General features: G+C 43.2%; 1 protein-coding gene across 5 annotated transcripts in view; it reads right to left on the bottom strand.

Moving 5' to 3' along the window:
* HLF (HLF transcription factor, PAR bZIP family member) overlaps positions 1-15,771 on the bottom strand; it is a 75,312-nt gene that overhangs the window by 41,986 nt on the left and 17,555 nt on the right. For 2 of the 5 annotated variants that reach the window (XM_088475092.1, XM_088475102.1), the window contains exon 1: positions 534-673. The exons of the other annotated variants lie outside the window; for them this stretch is intronic. In XM_088475092.1, the coding sequence (XP_088331218.1) occupies positions 534-648 (115 nt within the window). In that variant the 5' untranslated portion in view covers positions 649-673. Of the gene's footprint in view, positions 1-533; positions 674-15,771 lie in introns of those variants that run through there. 5 annotated transcript variants of the gene reach the window in all.

The following is a 15,771-nucleotide window of genomic DNA, read 5'->3' as shown; positions in this document are numbered from 1 at the left end:
CTACAGAAAAGTGATTAGGAACGCCTATGGCTGACACTACATATATTTAACATTAAAACACATCTGATTCTGTGTTGAGCTACACTGTGATTAAAGGAGAAACGTCAGGCACACATACTGTAAGTGCCCCTTCTGCAGATTAACATGTCACCCAAAGCAGGTGTATCACGCCAATGCACAGAAAATGACACACTTATTAAACAGTTGTTAAACACATAATAATCTATACCAACCCAAGGATAAAAATAATATAACTTACATAAATAACGGATGTAGAAATGACACTAATACGATATGTGAACAGTAAATAACCTCTTAATTCTTCTGAAATGTGAGAATTTGGGGCAGTATATATATGCATGGTTCTAATGCAATATGTGCTTTTTGCAATATTTAAAAAAAATCTAAACAATTGTTACAATAGTTTTACAGAGCTATGCGCACATTTTTGCAAATAAATATGCTTAAGTGTGTACACATGTTATAGATTTATCCAATGTGACTTCCTCACACAATAATCATATATACTTTACCATCTTCGTGATGTAGCGGCAGCTTCAGGGGGTTCTCCAGCAGAGATTTCAGCACTCCATACGTTGGAGGTATAAAAGTTGGGTTCAAAGATAACATCCTAGACATCTTTTCCATCTTTGAGACTGTGCAAGTATTTAAAAGAGCTGATGGCAGAGAAAAGCTGGGCTGTGATGTGCAGGAGTTATAACGGATATCTGTGCAGCCGGGTGACCTGTTACTGTTGCTCCTCACTCTCCTGCTGCAACTACAGATCTGAGCAGGGATGCTGTGATCAACCACATCTCCATGTGCAGCAGCTGAAAGCAGTGACATCACAGCCACACCTCCCCTCCTAAAGAGGAATAGCTGGGAGTGCTCCCATACTGTTCCACTTACTGTACCAAGGATATCTTGGTTGTAGTTGACGGCACAGCATATTTTTCTCCTGTCTGGATTTTAATAGTAATAATATTTGTTTCTCTTTCTGTAAATGTCATTTTATTTATTTTACATGCTTATATCAAATGTAGGAGACGGTAAAGAAAATGTGTTTTAATCACTGAATAAAACTGGTGGTTGCAGCAGACAGAATCAATAAAAAGTATAGAAAACTGTCCATTCACAAACCATATTTTTACATTATTCAAGCTTACTTGGTTAATGTATATATGGATAAAATTAACATTATACAGATGAATGACAATATCCTTGATCATTCATTGAGATTTATGTGATGCAACTTAAATTCCAGCCTATGCCACCAAGCATTGTGTTCATACTGTTGGGTGCCCCCCTTGGGCAATGGCGCCCTAGGCATTCATCTATATGGCCTAATCCCAGGGCCTGCTGTGGATTTAGGGCTCCTCATATCTCAAGATCCAATTGGATCCCTCCCTAGATCCCCCACAACTCGCGCATGTGCAGAGGAACTCCCGGGTCATAAACTCGGAAGTCCCAACACCGCAAAGAACAATTCTTATCGGTAGAGCTGTCCTTTGCTTAAATGATAATACCTACGGCATTACTAAATGCCAGCATGCGGGGCATTATGGGCCCGCTGGCACTTGTAGTTCTACAACCAAACCAATACGAAAAAAAAAACAACATACACTGTGAAAGTAAAATTTTATTACAACATACATGCACACTCACTATCACACATGCTCACCTAGTATCCAAAGTAATCCATAGGGGCACCTACGATCATTGGAGGGATGCACCGGATCCAAAATGCGATGCTTGATGCATCTGGCCCATAGACTATAAAAGCGATAGCATGGAGAAGCTACAGATGTGTCCTCATACATCTAGCCTCAATACACACACAGCACGACTTGCCTGGGGTGAGTGAACCGCCAGGTCCTGTGCTAATCTGCTAGCTGCACTAGCAGACGATGGGCCGTATGTAATTAGGTGCAAAAAGTTGCGTTTGGCGAAAAGCGATTGCATGGCGAAGTTAACTCCTCATTCGCTAGTTTTTTTAGATCTTTTTGCGTAGTCTCAATGCATGCTCCCGCTTTTCGACCTATCCCATTGCAAAACACGCGAAAACGTATATGTGCGGTAATTGCATATAGCGAAACTAGCGAAAAGTACAGCACGTTTTTGGGAAATTGGCTGTATTCCATAAAAAGCCTAACTGACACTGGGGGGTAAATTTACTAAGAACCGAGATAGGTTGAAATGACTATCTCGGGTGATTTATTTATTTTTTTCCTGCTTGCAAATTTACTAAAGACAAAAGTCGGGTGAGTTAGAGAGAGATTTCTCTCATCTCACTCATAAAACTCGGGTGAGAAAGCAATCTCGAATCAAATCACCATCGGCCCAAATCGGAAGTACTTTTCACCTAAAACATACATCTCTCAAATTTACCAAGAATCCGGATGACAAGCTCGGGTGAGATAGGAGCAAACTCTCTGTCAAAATCACTTTTCAAACTCTCAACCCCCTGAGCTGCGAGATGATCAGAAACATACACAAATCATTGTGATTTGTGTATGTTTCTTTCTGTAAATGGTTAAAATAGGGATAATTTTAAATAAAAATGATGTAAGGTCCGCCCCCCAAAACACTATCCAGCCCCGGACTTGCCAGCTAATCCTGGTTCTTAAAATTACAGGAAAAAAAAATGTGTAGGGTTCCACTGTAATTTAAGAACCAGCACCAGGCAGCAGGGACAGAGCTGGTTTTAAATATACGGAGAAAAAAATTGACGTGAGGTACCCCGTATATTTGAAACCAGCCCTGGACCCTTTCTAATGGGGGGCTGATGCCACAGCCAGGGGTGCCCTTTCACCAGGCCCCCCAGCCGCAGCATTAGCCCTGACCATTAGTCAGCCCAGGCCAGTGATCCCTGGGGAGTTGAGGACCCCTCCAATAAAGTGGTCCCCCTCTCCAGGGTACCCCTGGCCTAGGCTGATAGCCCGGGGCTATCCCCGCCACCCCTGGGCGGTGGGTGGCGGGTTGGTAGTGTTAGTTGTGTAGTGTAAAATAAATGGTTAAATATTGTCTTTAGTTGTGGAACTACAAGTACCAGCAAGCCTTCCCCGCATGCTGGTATTTGGAGAACCACAAATGCCAGCATGCGGGGCATTATGGGCCCGCTGGCACTTGTAGTTCCACAACCAAACCAATACGAAGAAAAACAACATACACTGTGAAAGTAAAATGTTATTACAACATACATGCACACTCACTATCACACATGCTCACCTAGTATCCAAAGTAATCCATAGGGGCAGTTTAAAAAAAAAAAAACATTCTCACCTCTCCTATGCATAGTTCACGTCCTCTTCTCCAAGTAGGCATCCAAAGGATTAAAACAAAAACACAAGTGAGTGTGAGTGTGCATATATGTTATAATAAAATTTTACTTTCACAGTGTATGTTGTGTTTTTTTTCGCACTACATGTGCCAGCGGGCCCGTCATGCCCCGCATGTGGTATTTGTGGTTCTACAAATACCAGCATGCGGTGGAGGCTTGCTGGTATTTGCAGTTCCACAACTAAAGACAATATTTAACCATTTATTTTACACTACACTCTAACACTACCAACCCGCCACCCACTGCCCAGGGGTGGCGGGGATAGCCCCGGGCTATCAGCTTAGGCCAGGGGTGCCCTGGAGAGGGGGACACCTTTATTGGAGGGGTCCCCAACTCCCCAGGGATCCCTGACATGGGCTGACTAGCGGTCAGGGCTGATGCTGCGGCTGGAGGGCCCGGTGAAAGGGCACCCCTGGCTGTGGCATCAGTCCCCGTTAGAAAGGGTCCAGGGCTGGTTTTAAATATACAGGGTACCTCACGTCAATTTTTTTCTCCGTATATTTAAAAGCAGCTCTGTCACTGCTGCCTGGTGGTGGTTCTTAAATTACAGTGAAACCCTACACATTTTGTTCCCTGTAATGTTAAGAAACAGTACTGGCTGGCAAGTCCGGGGCTGGTTAGTCTTTTGGGGGGGTGTCCTCACGTCATTTAAAAAAAAAAACATTTTACTCTTTTTTACAAGTCAACAAACAAGCAGCAAGCACATATCTCACTGATATGTGCAGGCTGCAAGCTCGGGAGAGATTTGCAGAGAGAAAACACTGCAATCTCGGGTGAGTAATCTCCTGCAAAACTAGTTACTCGGGAGAGATATCTCATTCTGCTTCACCATCGGCAAACTTGTTTAGCCTCAAATCGCCTGTTTGGAATTTGGAAAAAAAAAGGGATTAAATCACTCGAGTTTTGGTGAGTTCCAGTGAGATGAATCACTTTGCAAATCGGGACCATCTCGAATCTTAGTAAATTTACCCCTGGAAATCAATACAGAAGTGTATTTATAGCCCTAATAAAAGTATTTTGGGTTCTTAAATTGATTCAAATGGCTGTTATATGCATATTTGCGGAAAAATTATACAAAACAATTTTTTGTTGGAAAAAAATAATTGTAGTTAAATTGGGGTTATATTAAAATGGGTGCTAGTATATTTTTGTGTATATAAAGTGCAGTTTTAAAAAAAATTACAAAATACACCTGCTGCAGCCACCTGCAAACCTAAAAACTCCTGCCCCATCCATACAGCCCCCCAAAGTACCTGACCCAGTACTTTAAACCCATTACCAACACTTTTTACATCTTCACCCCAAAAATGACGTCATTATTATGGGGAATTAAGTTAACTAAATGTCAAAAGGGTTCTGAACCAAGGACCTCATTCAGACCCGGTCGCAAGCGCTGCGCGCTTGCAACCGTGTCGATGTTTTGGTCCTGCGCACACTCTCTCGTTCCAGAGCTCACTACAAAAGGGCCAGCTGTCAATGTTGATAGACAGCTCGGCCCGTTTTGTAGGCGGGGTGGGGGGGTGGCTACACAAACGGAGGCGTTCCTGACGGAACGCTTGCCGTTTTGTGGGCGGCCGCACTGACATCAGCAGTGATGTCAGTGGGGAGTTTCCTGCTCGATCAGAGCAGGAAGCTCCCTGAGGCTTGCGGTTGCCGAGACCCAACTTTAGGGTCTCGTCGCAAGCCCCGATGGTCGCGATGGTCTTGACCATCGCGACCATCACCCTGGTCGGTCGCTAAGCTGTGGGTGGTAACCCACAGCTTAGCTAGCGACCAGGAGGCCACACTAAAAAAAAGAAGCGCCCGCCCTCATTCAGAGAGAGCGATCGCTTCTTGCGACCGACTCTGAATGAGGGCCCAAGTCCCCACATTTTTAGCCAAAAATAGGGATTTTGCTAATTTTATCACCTGCTCTGAGATGGGGAAAACTTTTTGACGATCTCGGAATTTGGAGTTTTCGCACATGTGAGCACTCCAGCAATTGGATAGCGTAATACGCACATATGCAGGAAAAGTTCGCACCCGCAAATGCTTTTCACCAAAAGCAACTTTTTGCACCTTAATGAATACGGTCCTATGCTGATTAATTTGATATGCAACACTTGTATACTTGTGTGTACCTGAGTCTGCATATGAAGCAGAACGGAACTTGGAATTAAATAAACTTCGGCCGCTAGATTGTAGCACCTCGTATACAGATTCAGAGACTCAGACGCGCACAGATATACAAGTGTCGCATATAAATGAATTAGCACAGTCTGCTGGTGTGTCCGACAGTAGGTGCATCGCATTTTCAGCAAAAAAAAGACATGAAAAAGACGCCAGTAACTATCAGAGTCTCACATGACCTGGCGCGCCGAGAGGGGCTTTTTAGTGCAATTGCAGCAAAAATGTGTAGGGACACATCTGTAGTTACTGCATATTTACCAAGGACAGTAGTAATACACGTACCTCTGACTGTGCTCCTATGTTATCACCATCTCAGGGGAACAATAGTAGAGATGACAAATTTGGATGTGAGTGCATTTGTATCATGCAGTCTCATACTATATTTGACACACTTCACATACAGACAAATAGTGTCAGTGATTTTCAGCCATATGAGCTTTTAGAGGCAGATCAGGGGCGATGACGTGTAAGCTGCATAACGGCACATACAGTACAGGCGCTTTAGGTACACCCTCCCAGATTTTGGGCTACACGTATCATTAAATATTTTACTAACACAGTGAAAGTGGAAGTGTGCAGACACATACAGTACAGTATGTGCATACAGGCAAAATGTCACATGCTGCTCTAAATCATGTATTTATGAGCCACACCTAAATAGGAAGTGCCTGTTTTATGCACATGTAACATCATTTATAGGCTTATTTCATGCATGTCATACAGTAAAGTCATAATTTAGACTCATAGTTAAAACAGATAAATCACCCTTGCTTGTGGCGTCTGACAACGTGGATTTGGTGGTTACAATAAGAGAAAGGATTAATTAAAGCCAGATATTTTATAAGCAATATCTTAACTTTTCAGTATTATTGTGATTGGAGTTAGCCTATTAGATCAGCACAATATTTTTTCAGACATTAGGGAACCTCGGGGTAAGCTTTAGAAATGTCCTACTTATAACATTTTGGGGCTGATTCAGAGGTGGACGCAGCGCCAATATGTGCGCAGTTGACTAATGTCGTCAGTACTGCACATCCGTCCGAGTTGCACCGCACATGTATCCTGAATGTCTGCGCACAGACATGCACACTATTGCAGACAGGACTGCGACTTTTTGCGGAGTTGCAGCAGTGGTAATATGCAGATGCCAATTTCAGCCTTCCCCCTGTGTACTAGCGAGTGCCGGAGAGAGCAAGTACTGAGACGCTAACTTTCAATGCCCATGGACAGTGCAACTCTATCGGTGGTTCTGAATTATCCACAGTTTGAGCACTACAAGTACCATCTACCATTGCATCAGCCAATGGCAGGCGCAGTGTCTCCTTCTCAACTCTGTATAAACATGGCCTCTGTGTTGGCGGCTCTGCGACTGAGAATGCAGCCACGTTCGCTGACACTCCCATAACACGCCCCTGAAACGCACTTCAGGCCACCTCCCAATCACCACCCAGGAACGCCCATGGTTGTGCCTTGCCGTTGCTAATGCCAGCGATCCCGTATGCAACAGCGCATTTGTGTGTACATTCAGGGTAATGTATGCGCCTTAGGATTTTTTCAGTATTTTTCGCGCATGCGCATTAGAAAATAATCGCTCAACTCTGCAAACATCGGCATTGCGTCTTCCTCTGAATCAGGCCCAAAATCGGATGCAAGGTCTGAGGTCTTGAGTTAGCAGGGGGTGGCGAAGTTGAGGCGGGTGTTCAAAGACACACAGCTGCTCACACAGGAGGCCATATCAGTAACCGCACCTGCCAATGGACTGGTGCCAGTTCCGATGGTGAGACAGATGGAGCGCTGATAGTGCATCTAAATACGTACAGTGATTCAAATGTACTTTCTTATGATACTACAAGTGGGTGTCTCAGGGCCTGATTCAGCAAGGAACACACAGGAGAGAACGTACACACTTGGCCGATGTTTTCATTCTGCGCATGCATCGCACTGATGCTTGAACTAGCCAGTGCGTTAGGGTTAAGGTATGCACACTACACGCAGACCCTTCCGATATTGATTGACAGGAAGTGTCGTTTGTGGGTGGTGACGGGGAGTGGTCAGGCGAATGCAGGCATAGGTAGCCGTTATAGGGGCGTGCATAATTAAGGCAGTGCGGTGGCATAGGCAGCCGTACCATAAGCTGTACACAGGAAGCGGCCAAAATCCTGCGGCAGGTCAGGTCAATCACTATTATGAGTATGAGTCCGATGGTTCTCGATTTTTACGCTATCTGTCGTACTGGTCAGGCTGTGAGTAAAGGGAGATGGGCGACTTAATACGGGGCTGGGCGTCTGCATCTTGTGCTGCGGTCTCCGTGCGTATGCATTGATTAGCATATTCTTGCAGCAGACGGGTGTGTGGTCTGCATCCGTACATTCCTTGCTAAATCAGGCCCTCAGTTGTTTAAAAATCAGACGCGGCATTAGCATAAAGACAGCGGCAAAAGACCATCTCTGAGTCAGGTCCTGTAGGAGCAGTCATCTGAGTTCTGTATGCTGAGCACAGAGAGCTCCATCTGCATCTGCCAGTGAGAGTTCTTAAGGCCCAAAGACCACGGACATACATCAAAACAATTAGAGATGAGAGCCAACTCTTTAACAGACAAATTGCAAATACCTTCCACAAATACTATCCTAAATTGTAAAAAATATTTAAAAGCAAGGACATAAGGAAGGCTAAATAGGACAAAAGGTGCCCACTGTTCCCATTAATCTAAGTGTGGAAGCACTGGCCAGAGCAAATTGACTTAACATTTATATATTTTTTAAATTGAGTACGAGTAGCAGAGGCTGGCGCTGTTTGCTGATGAATGCTGCCAATTTGATAGAATAGTTTAAGAAATATGGATAATTATGCAATTTATAATTCAAAATCCTTAAAAATTAACATCCCAGCGAGGTCAGCGACCTCCAAATTCCATTTCTTTTAAATGACTCTACGCAGATTTGTTACTTAGGAATCACCCCGGCCAAGGCTAACGCAAATTTCTTTCATTTGAATATTAAACCCTTTATGCCCAAATTACACATGTATGTAAAAGGGCGGGAATCACAGAAATACTCATGGTTAGGGACAATTAATATTATCAAAATGACTGTCCTTCCAAAGCCTTTACACATTCTCCGAGCCATTCTGTATAAGTTGCTCTATCTTCAGAGCTCATGGTGCATGACTTGTCTGGGGACTAAAATAACTTGGCTCAAATATGAGCAAATATATAGGTGTCAGCACCTATTGTATTGTTTGTATTCTTTTCATACAGTTCTACAACTGGCAGCATGGAATAGAACATATCCTCTACAAGGAACATTTATAGTTTTGCTATTACATATTTAAAAACAAATGTGGAGGCACGCAATGTCTCACAGAATGAAAGTTCCCAATATTTTTTAGATGACTGGACCCTGATATGATGTTCCAGCTGTAGGTATGCCCTGTGAATGAGCCAAGAAAGGCTAATTTATTCATTATTAAAACCATTAAGTTACCCATCTGCAAATGATGTAGGTTTATCACTGATATCAAGTCAACCTACACATTTTGAATATCAGTTTGTCCAGTGACTCACAGATGTCAGGGACTTGGGAGACATATCAAAGCTTGGGGAGAGATAAAGTGGAGAATACCAATCAATCTGCTTTTGTCATTTTAAAGGCAGTGTTTGAAAAATGTTAGGAGCTGATTGGTTGGTACTTTATTTCTCTAAGCTTTCATAAATATCTCTTTTCCTTCAAACCCACCTACAGCAGAACATAAACTTAAGAGAAAAGTTCCTTTGGCTGAATTCACACAACCTCATCAGTGTTTTGCTCTGTAATAAGTGTGTTTAAAAAAAAAAAAACCCTGAAAATATTCAAAGGTTGAGTGCAATCACAAATCAGTATTAGGGCTTTTGAAAATGTAGTGGTCTGCTGAGATCTCCAATGCTCCATGAGAAATAAATAGGAGCCTCAGTGATTCTAAAGAAACACATTTACCAGTAATTGGAGACTCTGAATACAAAGCACATAACGCACACACAGCGTACATACAGCGCACTCAAACACTGTAGGCTAAGCTTTACTATTACAGAATTTATTTAATCTGACTTTGTTAAAAGGAAATCAAATGGATACAGCTTAAAGGCCTGGTGGTGACTTTTCTGTATTTAATCAACTTGACTTGATTTGCAAGATGGGCTTTTCACTACAGCATTTATTTATTTCATTAACATTAAAAATGCATACATATTCAGTAAGAAAGATTGCTTATTGCAAATAACTATATTGGGTGTATCAATATAGGAGCTCTAAAATGAGGTTCCGCGTAGAAAGTAAGAAAAGACACAGTCATAATCCGTTTACTCTGTTATCACCATGCTGAGATGTCATACCACTGGTATGTGTTATGTCAATGGATGTAAGCCTCTCATATGTTGGACGAACCTAAGAAAGAAAATTCCCCATCACTGGCAAAACCATAAATATGAGAAAGCAACATAGCATTTTCTTCGCTGATAAATCAGCTCCCATATCTAGTTGCTTGTGTTCCATCTTCACAAAGTTATCCATGTGCCACCATATATAATATGGTGCAACAGAATGATGCAGAATTACCACAATTTGTCAAACGGTCAGTATAATGTGATTTCACTCAGCGCAGGAAGCTAGGAATAGATTAAGGACCAATAACAGAAGACAGAAAAGAGCAATCCCTAAAAGGTTTGCCATGTGATCATTGCAGGGATATAGGCCCTCATTCAGAGGCAGTCGGAGGATGCAAGCGGTCGCTCAGAAACTGGGCGGCCGCTTGCATCCTGACCGGCCGCCTCTGTTTCGGTCGTTAGGCTGTGGGTTTACACCCACAGCTCTAACGACCGCTAGGGTGATGGTCGCGATGGTCATAGACCATCGCGACCATCGGGGCTTACGACGAGTAAGCTCACTTGTCGTAAGCCCCAGAGAGCTTCTCATGGGAACACCTCCGTTTCGGGCTGCCACCCCCCGGCCCGCCTTCCAAACGGGGCGAGCTGTCAATCAACATCGACAGCTCGCCCCCTTTGGAAAGAGACCCGCTACGACCGGCGCTGTCAGTCGTAGCGGGTCTCACGCATGCGCACGAAGGAGCCGGCTCCCTCGTGCGCATGTGCACTGGACAAACAACATGAATGAAGCCCATAATCATAAGAATCCCTGAATTAATCAATTCAAAAACATTAAGTATGGAAGTTGAGAGAGCTCCATGCAGGAGCTACTGACAAAAATAGAAATTGTATGCCACCGACTATCAATATTTGTAAAACACAAATGCATGGACTTGGCAATAATTAGTGTCTTAAAAGAAACTTAGAGACATATTTATGGAGCACCCATTTTCACCAATGAGTGAACATTTATTTTTTGTGCCATATGCCAAATGTTTACCACTGACTAATGTGTATGCACTCTGGGCCAGTGTTGCTGAGCTTCCCCGATTACAAACCATTGTCATGTAGGCCAAGTTTAGTGAGGCCTTGCTGACAGAATTGTGGAATATTGTAAAGGGGGGGTGGAGTTGGACTGCACATCTTAATTGTGAACATAATAACAGAGCCATAATCAGACTTTTTGGTGCCCTGGGCCAGAAAGAGCATTGGTGCCCCCCCCAATTTTTTATATAGGTACGTAAGACGAGCGCCCGAAAAAGGGGCATGATGACACGGGAAAGGAGCATGACAAATCTGATTTGCCTCGTACGATTATGAAGGGGTAACAATTCCTTTGTTCCACTGTTATACAGGTGTCACTGCCAAATACATGGTGAATCCAATGGCTAAAGTGGTTATACACAATAATCATTCAGTATAACTCACCAGCTCTAGATGTAGGAGAACGCTGGTGAAGCTGTACCTGGAACAAGATTTGTACATCAGAACAGCCATGCACAAGCCTGAAGCAGGCATTGTAGATCACCAAATTGACAGGCCCAAACAGCGCCCCTGCACTGTGGTGCCCTGTGCCCACTGGTACCTGTAGCTCCACTGCAAAAGAAATATTAAAAAGGACACGCACAACGTTGACAGTAAAATTTTATTAACAAATATATGCACACACACATGTACACACACTATATCACATACTCACCTATGTATCCCTGTAGCCCATCTGTCCTCTTCCCCAGTAGAATCCATAGGATACCTGTAATGCGTAGATCACGTCCTCTTCGTTTCAAAGTAGGCAAGCCAGGGTATTGGCAAAACAAAAAATTTATTTTGCGAGTCACGGACATTAGTACTGTCCTCTAAGTACTACCTTAATCCCCCTGTATTTCCAGAACCAGGACCGGATCAGAGCCCAGTGCTGGTTGCGCCATTTACGGGGGGCTACGTCATTTGTGCCCTGTATTTTGGCAACCAGGGCTGGTTCTGACTAGCCCAGTGCTGGTTGTGCTTAAATAAAGGGAACCCCTACGTCGTTTGCCCCCTGTATTTTGCACAACCAGCACTGGGTCACTAAAAGAAACAGCTCCTGTGTGTTGTCCACTTATCCACCCGTGCTAGTGTACCTATTTGTTGTCCTTCTGCCCTGCAGGTGGCCCAGTTTGCTCCTCAAAACACTGATGGTTAATAAATTATAAAAAAGCAATGAAATTCCATAGACAAAAATTTTTTTACGGTTTCACATGTTCCATTAAGGCTTCTTAGTCATGATCTGAAATTTCACTAAAGCTACTGAATTTGTGCCACTCAAACTTAAAAAAAAGCAATGAAATTCCAATCATTAAGGCTGACACCTTAATGGACGTATTTCTTGTGCAATACAGATATACTATGCCATCACACCCTGTGGTTAACTGCAGATTCAGCACACTCACAGGGTGAGATTGCCATCACTCACAAAGTGGTGGAGCTGATAATTCACAGAACTGTGTGCTCGTTGGAATACACATATGCAGTCTATGCAACTGAGGTCTAAGCAGTTATGTGGCACACACATGCCACTCAGCGCCCACAATCTTTCCATTCATTCATCACAACAATCCCACTCCATACATCCATCTCATTCAGAATACACATTCAGCTCCCTAATTTCTAAAACTACTATACTATGCTTAGCACTTTCAATTGCACAAAATGCACACAAATATTTTAGTAAAAGCAGCATAAAATTAGCAAAAAAAAGTAGCATAATATTGGGGGAAAAGTAGCATCATAGAGAAAAAGTAGCAAAGAGTGTGAAGACTAATCAATATTGCTGTCTAAATAGAAGACTGACAATGCGGCTAAACGTGACAAAAAATCATGTCATACAAACATAATATAGTGTTCTGTGACATACATGGCAAACAATAAGTACAGTATGACAACATGACTTTCCAATTTTAGTCACACTGTTAGTCCTATGTATAGACAACGATGTTGATTAGGCTTCAAGCTTTTTGCAACTTTTTCACTAATATTATGCTACTTTTTTGCTAATATTACACTTCTTTTACGCAAATATTTGTGTGCATTTTGCACAATTAGGCGTGCTATTTTTTGTATATTTCATATAGATGAACAGGCATGTTTTGAGAAAACTCGGAAAGCAGCCTATATAACATGGCGCACCACTGTATCCAATACTTACCAACATTTTTATTTTCCTCTCCAGGAGGTGCCAGAATAAAAAGATTAGCTTTATTTGTTAAACTGAAATGAAACTTGTGGGAGGAATTACAAACGGGTGTTTATGATTCTACAGTACCTTGCAAGGCTGATAATTACTCTCTTTCTGTTCATTTATTACACAGTGTGAGTGAATCACAAATCCTTAATGAAGTCCCTCAATTATCATCTTGCCTTTGTAATATTCACTCATGTATAAAAGGAGAAGCTAATCATAGTCAATAACCCACCCACAGAATCATTACTTTCCACTAGATAAATGCAAGGAGAATGGCGTATATCTAGATCCTGATAAATGACCACCTTGCTGAAAGGGCTGCACATAAATACAAGGCTTAATCAGTTTGTGGAGAGCCCTATATCCCAGAACATAAATTTGGAATGTTTGCCAAACAAATATAACACGGTAAGTTTGATGACAAGAAGAGTAGTTATGAAACTGTTCTCATTTCCAAAGGCAGGGTGACCTGTTTGTTTTTCAATCCATGTCACTCGTTCATTCACAGTCGGCACTAAAGTATAACACACAAGATGTGTTGAGCTTAGGTAGTGGGTGCCATATCCTACGGTAAACTTAATTTTGTAATAAGGCAGCCAACAATACTGACAAAAGCCCAGCAGTTTATACAGCTAACTCACAGCTAGTTTTAATCACGCTGTAAGTGAATCAGCAACAAAATAAATCCTGCCAGGTTCTAAAACACAAAGGGGTCTATTTACTAAGCCTTAGATGGAGATAAAGTACCAACCAACCAGCTCCTAACTGTCATTTTTCAAACACAGCCTGCAAGCCTTCCATGGCGATAAAATGAACGGAGATCAAGTACCAGCCAATCAGCTCCCAACTGCCTGTGACATGAGCTGATTGACTGGTACTTTATTTCTGTTTACTTTATCTCCATCCAAGGCATAGTAAATAGACTCTAGCAGTTGCGGCAGAGCGCTGTCCAAAATTCAAATAGGGGAACCACACCTGGCTATGATTGGCAGCATTTGGGGTGGCAGTTGGTGTGGCTCCCCTATTTGAATTTTGGACTGCGCTGCAGCCCCACCTCTGGAGCCACCACTGGACCCTAGTGTCCAGTTCATATACAAAACAATCGCAAACAGCAACTCTATCCAACTTACAAGCCAAAGGGGTTTCACTGAGGATTATTTCAACTGATTTCACGCCAGGTAGTGTAACACACTCACAAAAGAAAACATATGCACACGGATAAACATAGACACACATCTGCACTTATACACCTGTACATATATATAGGACTGCGCCAAGGTGGTGAATATATGCATCAAAAAAATTTTGCGTGGATGTAAAGGCATTGGTTGACTGATATCGACTTAATATAACAAGGCTTCTCTCAATTAAATAATATATTTAATATCAACATTATACACATATAAAAAAAAACACACACACACACACAAAAAAAAAAACAATACAATCCAATTGTTAAATATTTGCAATGAGATAAAAATTATTGATGGTACCACTTGTTGTTCAGTGTGTATAAATGGAATGAGAGTCTCTCATAATAAAAGATATAAAGGTATCACAAAGTTTCCAATCTGCTCATCGGCCGAGGTAGCCAAACAGTATTGTTCTCTTACCCGTAAGTATAACGTATATACTCGAGCATAAGCCGACTGTGCTGAAAAAGTACCCCCTTGGCTTATACTCGAGTGAAGTGTAGCGCTGACCGGACGGAGTTCCGTCAGCGCTACACAGCACAAACACACAGCCGCCGGAGCAGGCAGCTGTGTGTTTGCTGTAATCAGCAGCCGCTGAGAGTCTGTCAGACTCTCAGCGGCTGCTGCTGCTCCCACTGCGGGAGCCATCTTCCGGCTCCCACAGTGGGTAATGGGAGACGACGTCTCTCCCATGCAAAGCGGCCAGAGGAGCGGATAGCGGCGGGACCAGGAGCGGGAGTTTCAGGTAAGTGATTTTTTTTTTTATTCTTATCACATCTCTCTCTACTGAAGGGGGGGGACTACAGGGGGCACTACCAGGGGGCGATTACTACAGGGGGCACTACCAGGGGGCGTTTACTACAGGGGGCACTACCAGGGGCACTAAAAGGGGGGATTACCACTGGGGGAACTACCAGGGGAGGAGTACTACAGGGGGCACTACCAGGGGGGGATTACTACAGGGGGCACTAAAAGGGGGGATCACCACTGGGGGTACTACCAGGGAGGGATTACTACTGGAGGCACTGAAAGGAGGGATTACCACTGGGTGCACTACCAGGAGGGATTACTACTGGGGCCACAACCAGGGGGAATTACTACTGGGGGTACTACCAGCTGCTGCCATTTCCCACACTAGGCTTACACTCGAGTAAATAAGTTTTCCCAGTTTTTGGGGGTAAAAGTAGGTACCTCGGCTTATATTCGGGTCGGCTTATACTCAAGTATATACGGTACTTGTAAATTGGCAGTGTCTGTTGTATGGTGGGCTGAATCGACATCGACATGTCGCTATAGGGGCTCCCTAACCACTTGTGTGAGTCCAATTCCTTCTGCTCAGTTACCGATCTGTGCCACCGATCTGTCTAATTACAAGGACACCCGTTACTCGTGCAGAGCACAGTGTACCTGGATCAGTGTACGCGGTAATCAAGTTGACACTCATTCTGTAGCA

The sequence above is a fragment of the Taudactylus pleione genome, unplaced genomic scaffold, assembly GCF_031769625.1.
Source record: "Taudactylus pleione unplaced genomic scaffold, aTauple2 ptg000016l, whole genome shotgun sequence".
Lineage (NCBI taxonomy): Eukaryota > Metazoa > Chordata > Amphibia > Anura > Myobatrachidae > Taudactylus > Taudactylus pleione.
This window is presented reverse-complemented; position numbering and strand designations above follow the sequence as displayed.